At 32.6% G+C, this 15,185-nt stretch overlaps 1 protein-coding gene across 1 annotated transcript; it reads right to left on the reverse strand.

Moving 5' to 3' along the window:
- Positions 1 to 2,085: 2,085 nt before the first annotated feature.
- Positions 2,086 to 14,521, reverse strand: LOC111047289 (hyaluronan mediated motility receptor). The gene is made up of 6 exons (XM_022333011.2): positions 14,340 to 14,521; positions 12,230 to 12,420; positions 9,831 to 9,937; positions 6,323 to 8,917; positions 4,843 to 5,068; positions 2,086 to 2,112 (listed from the first exon to the last, which is right to left on the reverse strand). The coding sequence occupies exons 1-6, from the start codon at positions 14,383 to 14,385 to the stop codon at positions 2,086 to 2,088; spliced, it is 3,192 nt and encodes a 1,063-aa protein (XP_022188703.2). The 5' UTR covers positions 14,386 to 14,521.
- Between the last annotated feature and the right edge of the window lie 664 nt (positions 14,522 to 15,185).

A 15,185-nucleotide genomic window follows, 5' to 3' on the forward strand; every position in this document is an offset into this window, starting at 1 on the left:
ACAAAACTGATAACAAGAGGTAGACATAATTTTTCACCGGATATATTTACACCTAAAATATAACAAAATTATTAACAATGCTAAATAAAACCTGATACTGTACAGGAAAAATGCTTGACTCTTTTACTATGCTAGTAAAACTATACATGACAGAATTTTATAAAAAAACACATTTCCGCATGTATTGTAAACTGAAAAATTCTCAGTAAAGGAGAAAGGAGTACCAACATTTTTTGAGACCTGTTTCTGAATGATGTACTGAATACTATCAAATAAATAAAATACCGTATTTAATAGTTACCCTATGCTTATTGTGAAACATTAAATATTATGTATCCCATAATCAATATTATAATTCATTTTCGACAAGGACATTTTCATAAGTAGAAAACGAAATTGGAGGAATATTTTTGTAGTAAAATTAACAAATACTGATAAATTCATTCAGTGATTGGAGTGATAAAATGTGAATAAAAAGATAAATAAGTCTAGACAGCAATATTGGCTCCAAGACTGATTTATGATCACTTATTTAATAAATTAATCTAATTGCAGAACTGGGAATATATCAATCACTAGTCAGTCCTTAAACATGTAGAAATACATGAATGTTTAAAAATGATTACATCTTTACTGTTTGTCAATTAAATGATAAATTATAGAAAGAAAAAATAACGAATGTAGATATTATAATTCTCAGAACTCTTCGGATGTGAAAATCATTAGCAATGGAGGAAAAATTAGATAAGTTTAGTTCAAAATGTACCGGAATATGAAATTTGATCTATCAATGCCTGTATGCCTAAATGGATCAAAGATACCCATCAATAATTTCAATATACGTAATAGGCCTACTAAAACCTAATTAAAAAATGGTGAAAAAGTAATGCAATCGCAATAACGTTTACTTTAAGGTTTTTTGATAACTAAATCAAACATTTAAAAACCAGAAATGATGAGAAAAATATGACATCTAGAAATTTGTAAAGATAACAAGCTGACTGTATAGACATAGCGATGCAGAAAAACTTAAGCTGGATAAGGTATATTATCCTGTTTATGAGATGAGAGAAGATACATTTAATTATTATTTAACGGAAATCCTAAATAAATGCTAAATAAGATACATTTATTTATAGATGGTATTTTTATGTGATAATACATAAATTTATTCCGTATGTTTCCACATTACTTACTACAAGAATTTAAAGGGCTTCACTATGAAATTTTTCAAATATAATGAAAATTATCAATAGAAAAAATGTCCAATAAAATATAAAAGAATAGGTTTTGAAACATATTTTTTTTGTATAACTACTGATATTTTTTGTTTTTGTTTATCATATTATATTACATTCAATTTAAAAGATTAAATTCCTACATCCTAGAAAGCATACAAATAAAAGTGATTTTCAAATACGAAGCAAATAACACATTTACTAACTACGAATAATTTAAGTTCTTAACGTACCTTATTTTAAAATAGTGTGCGTACATTAACAAGTACCAAATCAGTTATTAACTGATTTTATTAAGAACAATACTACTCAGAATCACTTATCAAATAAGGATCATTACAAATTTTTAGATATTAGACATTACGTGAATAGAGAAACGAAGTCTACATAAAATGTAAACCAGTAAGAATGCTTACCGATAAATCCAATAAAATCGAGAAAAATAATATTAAACTGCTTTGAGCATAAATTATCATTCTCATGAATCTTTATAAAGTATAAAATCATTCACAATGTTCGAGAGAATCAGTGAAAGTATCTCTTGAAGTTGCTTTTGTATGACAACTGAAAAGTCTTTCACTCTAACACAAATATTATTAAGATACTTTATAAGACTACAGACTAGTATTCAATTAGAGTGCTTAATTTGCACTGATGGATGATGCATATCATTTGACACGTATAATAAAATAAAATGTATTGGATATTCTCATCCGTGAGGCTTTATTCTACCAGCCAATCAGTATTTTTGTTTGACTCAATCCACCTTCGAGTTTTGTGATTGACATTACAGACCTCAACTGATAGAATTATAGCAGTATGAAAAATTTTCAATTCTATACTTGAACTACTCCGCTTGCAACTGCTCGATCATCTACAAACACGAAAAACGTAATTTATCAACTGGAATAAGTGAATAGATTTACATGAACCTATGAAGACAATATTATAGAATGCGCCGTGATCATTTCTGTAAGTCAATGATCTGTGTTTTCTGTTGGGACTAAAAATTGAATGCTGTGCATGACTCAGAACTTTAGCTTGAAGCAAGGCATGACTTAGAGATCTCCAGTGATTGACGCAATATACAAATGCTTACATACAGATTTTTAATAAAAACGTTTTCACTAAAAACCAACATAAAATTCATTAATCCATCCTCAGCCCAATAAAGCATAGCAAAATCAAATATTAACTCATGTAATTGCATTTGTTTGCTTTATCCAATAAATAAATATTATTTGTAGTAATATCAACAGATTATACTGTATTAGTTCACTCGAATTTCATGAGTGAATCCATTTTTATAAGAATCCTTTTCAAACGTGATACAGCAATGTGAGTGTAAGATATATCAAACCATTGACACATAGTATTTATAAACTTCAATGAGCATTAAAAACACGTATTAAACGATTGAATGAGAGTACAAACAAAATTAAAAAGGTAGAATGAAGAGTATTCAATAAAATAGGTACTACTGCATCAGCACTGATCTGAATTTAAGGTCTATTGTTGGTGAGAGCTTCCTCATTAGTTGGTTTATTTTCTTGAACCCATCAATAACTTAGTTATAATCTTGTTGAAAGACTAATAGATATAATAGATTCAGGTGAGAAGGCAGCCGCAATATTTCTTGATTTATCCAAAGCTTTTGATTGTGTGAACCATAGAATATTATTGGAAATACTAAAAACTGTAGGTGTGAATGGTATAGAACTAAAATGGTTTGAATCATATCTCATAGGTAGAAACCAGTGTGATGAGCTTACCAAGGTGGATGGGAATGAAATAGTAAAAATTAAATCTCAAAAACTGGAGGTCCAGGCTGGAGTACCTCAAGGCTCAATTCTGGGTCCCTTACTGTTTCTGTTGTATGTGAACCAATTATCAAAAGAGTTAAAAGATCACAGAGCTCTGTTGTTTGCTGATGACACATCGCTTATCTTTAACAATTATTTATTAGATAGTCTAGAAATAAATGCTTTCACTGGAGTACAGTCAATTGTCCAATTCTTGAAGCAAAGGCAATTAACAATAATAGTAAGAAATGTCAATTCCTACAATTCAAAAGTAAATATAATTCAGTAGAGGATAGAGAAATAAATGTGTTTGTAGAGGAAAATGAATTAGACCAAGAAGAGAAAGTAGCATTCTTGGGAATTTTATTGGACAGGAAATTAACATGGCATCCTTACATTGAGAGGATATGTAATAAGATATCATCTGGGGTATTTGTCCTGCGGCAGCTTGCTAGGCTGAATGATAAAAAACTACTGTTAACTGCTTACCATGGACTTATACTATCTCATATTAGGTATGCTATTTTAGTATGGGGTAATTCATCTCAACAAAATATGGACAGGGTGTTTAAGATTCAAAGAAGGCACTCAGATGTATAGAGAAAGTGAATAGGTTAGACTCTTGTAGGCCTTTATTTAAAAAGCTTGGTCTATTAACTGTGCCATCTTTGTATGTATATGAAGTTGTAATGCATGTGAAAACGAGTGGTGTGATCCAGAATTCAGATGTTCATGAGTATATACGCGAAACAGAGCAGATTATCATATAATGGGTCACAATAGTAGGTTATTTGAACAAAAACCAGATTATATTGGTAGGAAATTTTATAACAAGCTACCTCAAATCTTGAAAAGTAATGATGATTTGAAGATTTTCAAAAAACAAATTAAAAAATATTTAGTTGATAGAGCTTTTTATAGTGTACAAGAATTCCTTTCAAACCTAAACTAGGTTGAACTACTTAGTGTTAGAATTATTATGTAATAACATGACTTGTCTTATACTCCATGACTGGAGTCTTTAGGACGTAATCTTTAAAAAAAAAAAAAAAAAAAAAAAACAAACATACATCAAACATTATTCAACAAGGAAGTCTGCTAACCTATACGGACACAATACAATGAGGAATTTCATCCATTATCAAGAGATGAGTTGTCAAGAATAATGAAAAATTTGAATAACAAAAAAACAGTAGGATTGGATGGGGTCTCAAGCAAAATTTTAAAAGAATGTGAAAATGAATTACTGGACCCTTTATTGCATCTCCTTAATACTTCACTAGAGCAGGGTATTTTCCCTGATGATCTGAAACAAGGAAAAATTTTGCCAATTTTCAAGAGCGGTGATTCTGAAAGAGTTGAAAATTATAGACCCATTAGTATTCTAAATGTAATAATTAAAATTTTTGAAAGAGTAGTTTTAAATAGGCTATTGATGCACCTGGAAGAAATTAATTTCATATGTGATGAACAGCATGGGTTCCAGAAAGGGAAATCTACTAAGACTGCAATAGTATCCCTTGTTGAAAGACTAATAGATATAATAGATTCAGGTGAGAAGGCAGCCGCAATATTTCTGATTTATCCAAGCTTTTGATAGTGTGAACCATAGAATATTATTGGAAATACTAAAAACTGTAGGTGTGAATGGTATAGAACTAAAATGGTTTGAATCATATCTCATAGGTAGAAACCAGTGTGTTGAGCTTACCAAGGTGGATGGGAATGAAATAGTAAAAATTAAATCTCAAAAACTGGAGGTCCAGGCTGGAGTACCTCAAGGCTCAATTCTGGGTCCCTTACTGTTTCTGTTTCAAATTTTCCTCTTTCAAAGTAGACACATAATGAATCTTCTGCTTCAAATTCTGATGACCTAGAGTTTTGGCATGATTTCTCTCCAACGCAAGAATTTCTTCTTCCATGGCATCATTTTTGTTAGACAGAGTCTTTCTTTCCTCTTCGAATTCTTTCAGTTGCTTCAAGAAAGGTCCAGCATTCACTTCCAAATCGTGTTTTTCTTTCAACAATCTGAAAAGTTATAGAATAAATTATTAGAAGTTGTTTTTAAATAAATATTTTTTTGCCAGAAAATAACAAATTTGCCTTAATAAACGATGAATTCGTGGATTAGAATTGATGATATTTTCTGTTAACACAATATAAATGAAGGGGGAAAACAATCAAAGTCACAAAATCTTTTTTTTTCTTCCTTTTCTCCTTCTAAGCTGAGAATATTGTTCGTTTTACCCCTGTGCCCTTCAAATGTATGAAATCAGACTGAAACGGAACTCAGTACCTTTCAAGAGTTAGTGGATTCACATGTGAAGAAAATATAGGTACCAAGCCTATTTATGACATGTTTGCATGAGTAATTAAGCTTCCAACTTTATTATGAGTAATTTATTCATTAATAAGCTTCAAAGTACCAAACAACATTTTGAAAAAAGTGAAAATTGCAGAAGTTTTTTTAGACTGAATGAAATATTAAGACCAGAATGATATAACACAATATTACAGTACTGAATAATATATTAAATTTTAAAATTACATGTAACTGAGATAACTGAATTTAATATATTAAATTTTAAAATTACATGTAACTGAGATAACTGAATTTGATAGTAAGAGGTATTAATTATCTATTACAGAAAATTACTAGTACTCTCTTCATATTTTTTTATATAAACACAACTAGTTTCAAGCACTCATGCCATTTTTATAAGTGCTTAAAAATAGTTTTGTTTAAACAGTATTTAAAAAAACATATATAAATAAAGAGGGTACTATAGTAGTTTACTATAATAATTCAACATTCAAGTAACCCTAATAAAATACTTCAATAAGTATCTATTAATTATCTATCAAATGTATAAATTAGGTTATACTTTTTGTGTAGTTGAGAAGTTGATATTGTGGTAATTATTCATATTGAATGAAAAAGACTAAGAAATTGCCAAAAACCACAGATTCAATGAAAATTGAAAAACATAAATATGTGGTTTTTGACAATTTCTTAGTCTTTTTCATTTAATTACGTTATACTGTACAAATCTTTATACTACAGTGCAGTACAAAATAGAACTCAATTAATTTAGTCAAGGGAATGATCATAATTAATAGCAAGAAATTAACGTAATTCATATTATATCATGAATATCAGCATAAGAAGAATAGTTCTAATATTGTGAGATTCCAAACATAAATAAATATAGAAATCAATGTTGTTAATTTAGACATCGTTTTCCAGAAAGGTAAAAATAGTTATCATTCACTACCACTCACCTTTCATTTTCATCCTCAAGCATCTTCAACTCTTTCTTCTGGCGTTCGTATTCTTCAGTCAATTTGCCGCTGTAAAGTTTGTATTCATTCTTCCTGTTCTCCATCTTGGTGTAGGACTGCAGCAGCTCAGAGTGGTTCCTCTTCTCCACCTCCAAATTTCTAGACAGGACAGACAGCTTCTCCTCGTACGCTTTGGCTTCTTTCTCCAACTCTTCCAGATCTTGCATAGCAGTTGTCTTACTTTCACAAAGTTGATCAATTGTCTTATCTTTGGTCTCCAGTGTATCACATAGAACAACAATTTCGTCCTTCAAGGAAGCGACAGCGGCGTTCACCTCCTCCAAGTCGATCTCTTTGGCTTTATAAACAGATATTTCATCATTGAGGCTTTCGATAGTCTCCAACTGTTCCTTGTTAGTTCTCAACAAGTCTGCAATCTCCTTGTCTAGTTTGTCTGCCTTCTCTTCCAGTGTCATCTTATCAGATTCAACAGTTTCCAAGTACTTGTTCAAGCTCTCCAAGCGCGACCTCAGACTTTCATTGTCTATTTCAAGACTGTTTTTAGATTCTTCTGCGGCCTTGACAAGATCTTCCAGATTATCAATTTTGGTGGATAGTTCAACAATGAGTTGAGCTTTCTCGACGCTTTCCGCATCTCTTTGGTTTTGTTGACGCACCTGTTCCTGCTGGTTGTCAGCCAACAGTCTTGCCAACATGGCACGCTCCTCAGACTCGGACTGAGCAACCTCGGCATAATGGTTGGCATCTTCTCTAAGTTTCGTACAGTCCAACGAAATTTCTTCGTTTTCATGCAACGATTTCTTAATTCTTTCCTCAAGATTGGACTTCTCTTCTTCCAGCTGTGCCATCACACAAGACAATTCAGAGCAACGCTCTTTTTCGAGGACTATTTCCGAAATCAGTTCATCAACATACTTCTCATTATCTCTGTGCGTGTCCCTAATTTCTTTTTCTAGTTCTTCAATACGCAGATTCTGATCTTCCAATTTCTGTTTGAATTCGGAGTTTTCAACAGAGATCAACATCAGTTCAGCTTGTTTGGTTTCAATGTCTTGATGCAGAGCAGTTATCTTCTCTTCTTTCTTACTCATCTGTTCAGCAATGTCCTCAATATGTTTGGTGAAGGTTTGCACATATTCTCCACTGGTTTCAAGTTTGTTGACCAAGTTTTCAATTCTCTTCTCGTGTTCAGCGTTTTGAGTGGTGAGGGCTGCGATCTGAGAGGTGGCCCTCTGAGCGCACTCACTCTGGTGGTCAAGTTTGGTGATCAGTTCATTGATCTGTTGCTCCTGATGATATTTGATTTGTTCCAGTTTGTAGATGAAATCGCATTTTTCCTTGAAATTTTCATCCAGGATACTATACACGTTCCTTTGAGCATTGATTCTATCAGCGAATTCATCTTCAGTTTCAGTCAACTTCTTACGGAGATCGAGGATTTCTGTGCATTGCAATTCTGATTTTTCCTTCAAATTTCCAGCAAAATCATCAGTCTCAGTCAGACGCTTACGGTAGTAGTCCACCTCCAATAACAGCATGTCAATCGTTCTTTGCTTGTCGTGAACAGTTTCAAGAAGCGATTTGGTTTCTTCGGCTGCTTTCATTCTATAGGTATCTACTTTGGAAGTGAGTTGATTCTTAATATCCTCCACATCACGTATGATTTCGCTCTCCATTGACTGCATGCTCTCCCTTAGACTTATTATTTCTAAAACTAGACTGTCAGCTTTTGCTTCGAGCAGCTTCTTCTGCTCTTCAAGATCCGTCTGCACAGAGTTGAGTCGCTCCACTTCGGATTCGCTCTCGTAGAGGCGAGTGCTGAGTGCCTCAATGGTCTTGCGATGCTCCATCGTGGCCACTTGGAAATTCTTACACTTCTGCCGGCTGCGAGCCAACTCCGAGTCGATCTTCTTATACCGCTTCTCAGCATCTCCCAGCGCCTTGTTGGTCTTATCGATGATCATTTTCTGTTCGTGATTCTTTGTTTTTAGCTCTTCTTTCTCGATGCTCAGTGCTGTCAACTCTTTCACAGTGTTCGCTAATTTCTGATCAGATTCTTCCAGGTATTCCTTGAACTGCTCTGTTTGTTTTTCGAAGTCAATTTGCATCATTTGTACTTTACTGATTGTTTGCAAGGTTTTTCTTTCCAAGTCATCACTTTGCTCTCTAATTTCCTTCGTCACTTCCTCCAACTTAGTTTGGAAATCTATCTGCATCTCCATCTGAGACACATCCAAATCGCTTTCAAAATTCTTCAATTTATTTTCGATATCGACCTTCATTGAGTCAATTGTAATTACAGTTTCGTCTGATAGTTTGTCCAACTCATTGATATGCTGTTCTCGTTCTTTGTCAATTTTCTTCTGCAATACTTCAATTTCAGCTTTCAGTTGGTCGATCTCTTCCAAGTGCTGTTTCTCTAGAATCTTCCTTTCCTCATCGATCTTTGATTGTTCGTCCACTTCATTCTTCTTCATCATGGCCAACTCTTTGTACAAATCTTCAATTTCATTCTTTTTCTCTTTCAATTCGGCGTTGAGATCTGATACCAGCTTTTCCAAGTGAGTTTCATTTCTGTAAAATAAATTAGAAAGTGATGAGAAGAGAGACTTTAAAACATCAAAGGAGGTACAGTAGCAAAAAGTATAAAATAGGTTTCAAGGAGGAAAAATTCACATTAAATATGCAAAATTTGCATGGTATCGTTTCAGTAGAAATACACTGCTCTGGAAATAAGAGAAAGCAACACTATTGAAGACAGAGCAAGGCTCTACTGGTCGACAAGGCGTCTAATGGCTGATCAGCCAAGGACGGGCGTTGGATAGAAGAGGAAGTAGAAATATTTTTAAAAATACTCTGCTAGATTATGGAACATATTCAATTATTTTATATAGTGGAAACTGAGTGAACAATAAGATTATAACTCACATCTTTTAAATATCACAAAATATCACTTAGGCCTACTATTAGTTGTAGGAAGATTTTAGACAGTATATGGCCGTATAATGAAGAATTTCTTATGGGACTAATCAATATTATATTTTACAGCATACTTTTTCAGCACCTTTAATAGACAGCTGCAATAATTCTGCTCCTAATTGGAATTGGAAAATCATGTTAGGCTGTATTTATGATATATAAAATTAAATTCTCTGAAATGGTATAAGAGTAGCTGAGATTGACGAAATCATGAATACAAAGCAAACCATCGAGATAGAGTTAGATGAATTAGGTAGTCTATTTGATATTAATGAGTCAAATTACAACACAACTGTAATAAACAGATCATTAGTAAAAATATTATAAATATTATTTTGTAATATTAGGTACTTGAAATATTATTTTGTTACAAGTGATAACCCAAACTCTTATCTCATCGAGCATCCTACCTGTCTCCAGAATACCTCCACAACTTCTAGTAAACAATGTTGGAAATGTGAACAACCATAACGAATTAGAATTAGAAACAATATCGTAGCCTACTTACTTGAATTCGTTATTCAGAGCGCGCTTTGTTTTTCCTGATGTGCTTGCGAGGTTTATGGATGAAACTGATTTCGGCGTTGTAAGTACTTTCCTTCTTGTCAGTTGGGGCTGTAAAAAATAGTAGCGATTCAATATCCTCGCATTACAAATTACAAAAACATAGAACTAAATCGATTATGAGAACACTTATCAACCAAAAATAAATGTGAAGATTAATGAACAAGAGTTGTATTATTGATAAATAAATTGATAGATAGATTGTGTTTTATTCATGGTTTTCCACTTTCTTCGTTACTTGGTTCCAATGCAACAAAAATACACACTATAAATAATGGTACCATGGCACCCTTCAAGCCTTACTCAAACCGATGCTAAACTTGTCGGCGACGGGAGCGGGAGAACTTTTAAGAGTGGTTAAATCGGGAGAGCTTTTAAGCAATGATTAAATCGAGAGATCTTTTAAACAGTGGTTGAATTATTGAAAACCCGACACCGTCACGCGTTTCGCATCCTGCAAAATTATTTTTTAATATGAGAATTTTTACTATTTTAGTGATAATGATGTGAAATATTTCTTCTATATTTATTTGGTTTTGAAGCATCTAAATTTGAAAATCTACTTTGTGAAAATAATTAAGGACTCAAAATTTTGTGAACAACTACTACAAGACTTAAAGACCTATTTCGGACTATGTATAATCTTATCTAAATTTGGTAGAGGAATAGCACAAGGTTACCTTATTTTTAATTTCCTTGCCCTATTACCATAGGTAAGGAAAGTATTGCTTTCCAAAAAAATTAAGGTACCCTGATTTCAAGTTTTCTATACGTTTCAAGGTCCCCTGAGTCCAAAAACATTAATTTTTGCTTCTCCCTATCATTTTGATGTACTTATTGTACGAATCAATCAATCAGTGTGTACAAGGCTTCACTACTATATTTTATTATCGTATATCACACATGAAATCGATTGAAACAGTAGATCAATGTGGAAGTTGAATAGATAACGTTAATACAAAATTTGAAGAAATGATAGAACACTGTTTGTGATGTCTAAATTTGACAAAAACAAACACTTGACTCAAGATTCAAAAGGAACCATTTTTGTCACTTGAAGTGGTTTCTACTTTTCATCATCGTTCTCTTAAAATAAACATTATTAAAACCAGATTTTTTACTGAGTCCCCTGAGTCCAAAAACATGATTTTTGGGTGTTGGTCTGTGTGTGTGTGTGTGTGTGTGTGTGTGTGTGTGTGTATGTCTGTGAACACGATAACTCCATTCCTAATCAACCGATTGACTTGAAATTTTAAACTTAAGGTCCTTATACCATAAGGATCCGACAATAAGAAATTCAATAGAATTCAATTCAAGATGGCGGAAAAAATGACGGATAATTACTAAAAAACCATGTTTTTCACGTTTTTCTCGAAAACGGCTCTAACGATTTTCTTCAAATTTATACCATGGATAGCTATTTATAAGTCCTATCAACTGACATGAGTCTCATTTTTGGGAAAATTGCAGGAACTCCGTAATATTCTTGAGAAAAATGGCAAATAATTTCTCAAAAATTACTTGACCGATTTTTTTCAAATTCATACCCTGTATAGTTATTTATCAGCTCTATCAACTGGCATGAGTCTTTTTCCTGGGAAACTAATGGGGGGTCCACCCCATCCTTGAGAAATGGACTTTGTAACCTCCTTCTAGTGCATGAGGTAGGTAGGTAGAGCAGTTTATAAATAAGAACTAGATATTTCATCTGTAGAACAGCTGTTTTGACGACTTTTGAAAAAATCATTGAATTTCACAATTTATACAAAGGAAAAAGTACTCTGAAAACAATTATATATACACATAGAAAGTAGTCTGATCGTAGTTGAAAATATTTTGCCGCCAATCGTCATTATGTTATTCCCCTAAATTATTCTCGTCTAAGAATGTGGCTTACAGTTCAATGAGCAAGGAAAGTTGTGTGAGTGTACCACACCAGATTTTTATACTAGGTATTGAAATAGAATCTCCTAATTTTTTATTTCGTTACCTGATTTTTTACGTTATATTTGAAGTTGTTCAAATGAATTTTGAATTTTCAATACTTTACTACTGTACTTTATTTCATATTTTGTTTATTGATCTTCTGATCAATTTTTCCCAGTATATATTCTATTTTTCCATTTTCCATTTTCTATTTTTGAAATGTAATTGGCAGAATCCCGTTTCACCAATCTAATTGACTTCAGGAATTTATCAGGTACATTACAAAAGAAAGAGGCAAACCTGAAATATTGTATGGAAGGAGAGGAATAACCTACCATGAACTAGGTACTTACTAGAGAATTATTAATGAAAATTACAATTTTTGAAATATGATATGATTAAAGAGAGATGACTTACAGTTCGGAATACTGGTTGGAGGTTAGTGGTGCTTGCTGACTTGGAGGTGGAGCAAGAGACGCTATCAAGGCTCTCCGTTGATGCAGCCAAGTTCAGCTTTGAATCGACGAACCTCTTGCTTTTTTGAATGACAGCTCCCTTCACTTTGTTGTCGAATTTTGGGTCATATTTACCAGGAGGGGGAGCACATGCTGAAATTCAAAAGAGACACCATCAGTAAATAATTTGTAATATATAGTGGGTACCCAAATTAATTTACATGCAAATAATCAATAAATTAAGAGTGTTCGACCAAAATATTAAAGGTTGTTATTTATCAGTAATAAAATAGATCTGCTAAGGTAATTTTCAATGGGGATATTCCTTTTTAGGATAGGAAATCTATCATCAAAAAGGTAGCACTCTTCGAATGCATTTTGCTTCTGCATAAAATTAACCTTCACCAGGAGAATATGTAACAGCAGGCTTTTAAAGGTTTCTATTCTGTGTGTAATCTAAAAGAATAAAAAATCATAGATACCTCCAAGGGTGTGATCACATTGAATGCGTATATGTGCAAGTGCACGTAAGAACATGCATGAGGCGAAAAACAAAATCTGGAAAATCAAAGTGTCTTTATGAAAGCGTTGTGACTTGCATGTACTTGCTGTAGCTGCTCACAATGAATGCAACCTGCAAGTGCATGTGTATAGTGAGAGTGTTCCTATAACACTCTTGAGATTTTGATACTCATCTGCACGCTTCGTCATGAATGACCAAGCTTGCACTTGCACATAGAATACGCAATAAATGTGATCACACCCAAATGTATATTAGATTTAGCTGCAGTAGATACTAGATTGATTGTAGATTATTCAAAATAAAAATGCTTTTGGTAGGATACGAAAAAATTGTAATACATCAATATAAATTTGAATTAATTTATACAGATATAATACAATAATTTTAATCTAAAAATAATATTTATTTTCTCAAATTTCATGGAAATACTCTCTTAATAAGAAGTGTAATAGAGCAGTGCAAACTGTTTTTTAGCTCTTGCCTGATAGAAATTTGTTGTTAAATTATTTATAATAATCCATAATCCAATATCGTGATCGATGACCAGGGTTCCCCGAAAAGATTGTGTAAAATCATAAACATTATTTTATTGAATTACTAACTGATTCAATATATATTATTTAAAAAAGGGGAACCACAGAGGGCGCTGTAAGGGGGAGGGGGGGTTTGCTCGCAGACTGTGTCAAATTTTGGAGGTCAGCCGTGTTTAAAACGACTACAGACATTTTTTGCAAGGGGGGGGGGAAAGTAGAAGCAAAATTCTTCCTAGATTCAGAGGGTGTGCGTCCATGGGCTTGAATGCGGGGGGACCCTTGGTTACAATTAGTAGGTATTATTAGGCCTATAGTTGCATGGAGTACCGTATGTCAATGTCAATAAACTTGAAAACTAGGATAGATACTCTAAATAAAAGTGAACATTATTTTCCTGAATAGATTTTACACAAATTATTCAACGAATGATGAAACTCAAAAACTAATAATTAGCAGTAGTGCCAAAAATGTTTTCTTTTTGGAGCTAGAGGGTTGAAAACCATCAATCATGATTAAACATATTATAAAGTCCACAACTTGGGTTGCATTAACAAAAGCTTTTTTAAATACCGTATACCATTAACAATGTGTTCTCTCTTTTTAGCTCTAATTTCAACTTTTCGTCAGGTACTCAATTTTAGCCTATAATTGATCATTTTCTACATTGGCATTTTTCATAGTACTTTCTGCTTCTATCTTTTAAGGTAAAGAAAGAATGATACCTGAATGTTTAAGCCCAGCCCACCTAGCCTATAATGTCGCCTATAAAAATATTATATGATTAGATAATGCGGTAGATTTGCAAATATAGAACTAATAAAATAAAATCTCAAGTTCATTGAAGTACTAGGATGTTTTTAAATTTTAAAACTAATGCACACCAAAGCAATTCAAGAGCTATTGGAAGACTATAATTTTTCAATCTCTACGGTACTTATGGGGTAGTTTTGCATGTAAATATTTACATCAATAGCTGAATAAAAATAAATAAATAGGTTTCAAATTAAATAACTTACTCATTTCTTCGTTGAATCGATGCAATTTAGCTTTTGGGAAGGACATTTTTGAAATAAAACTATCTTAATATTACCTGATAAATGGAGAACGTTACCCTACTAGCCTATACCTACTTTAAAACGCGAATAACTAACTGCCGTTTTATAAAAAGCACCTGGCTTCAGAACTTTGTCCGTTATTCCACACATTATTCTCTTCAGCCAATCCTGAGCTCAGAAATGCGGGGTGAGCTCCTGGTTGGTCAGATCCTGCAAATTTGCCGCAATGTCATCAGCTGTTTTTTGTAAGGGTTGATAAAAAATGATTTGCAAAACACAATTTTAATATTCAATATCTAGGATAATTATGTTAAAAATATATTTAAGAATACTATAAAAAGCATAAATAATCAATCAAGAATTGACTGTTATAAAGTTATTTGAGTTTTTCTATTATTTTCAAACATATGATTCTATCGAACAGCTGATTTAGAAGTGTAGACGTGTAGAAGTAGAAGTGGGAGTTTGAGTTTGGTTGGATTTGGTCTTGGTTGTTTACGATTGCTTTCTAGAATAATGTGTTTACGAAAGCAGTTATTTATGTGATTTCGTGTCAAGATTTGTACTCTAATTGTAAATTGTATCTCTCAATTAATAATTCAAGATGTACTTCTCCTTGAATTTAGCTATATTGGCTGGAATTCTTTGTTTATTACTCCCTTGCGAAGCTCAGGTTAAATCTAAGGTTAGTTTTCTTTTATGACAAATTAATTTAAATTGTATTATTTTTCTGCTTTTTGAGATTAAAGGAAATTTTGATACTCCTAAAAACAGTACCGTTATTTTAATTTTACTTTCAGTATCTGA

The sequence above is a fragment of the Nilaparvata lugens genome, chromosome 3 (genome assembly GCF_014356525.2).
Source record: "Nilaparvata lugens isolate BPH chromosome 3, ASM1435652v1, whole genome shotgun sequence".
NCBI lineage: Eukaryota > Metazoa > Arthropoda > Insecta > Hemiptera > Delphacidae > Nilaparvata > Nilaparvata lugens.

Excerpts from the sequence above, each read along its gene's own strand:
- LOC111047289 (XM_022333011.2), bottom strand. The coding sequence starts at position 14,385 with ATGTCCTTCCCAAAAGCTAAATTGCATCGATTCAACGAAGAAATGA. Across the intron at positions 5,069-6,322 it reads CTTGAGGATGAAAATGAAAG|ATTGTTGAAAGAAAAACACG; the intron begins GTGAGTGGTAGT and ends ATAACTTTTCAG. Across the intron at positions 2,113-4,842 it reads AAAATTTGAAACAGAAACAG|ATGATCGAGCAGTTGCAAGC; the intron begins TAAGGGACCCAG and ends TCGTGTTTGTAG.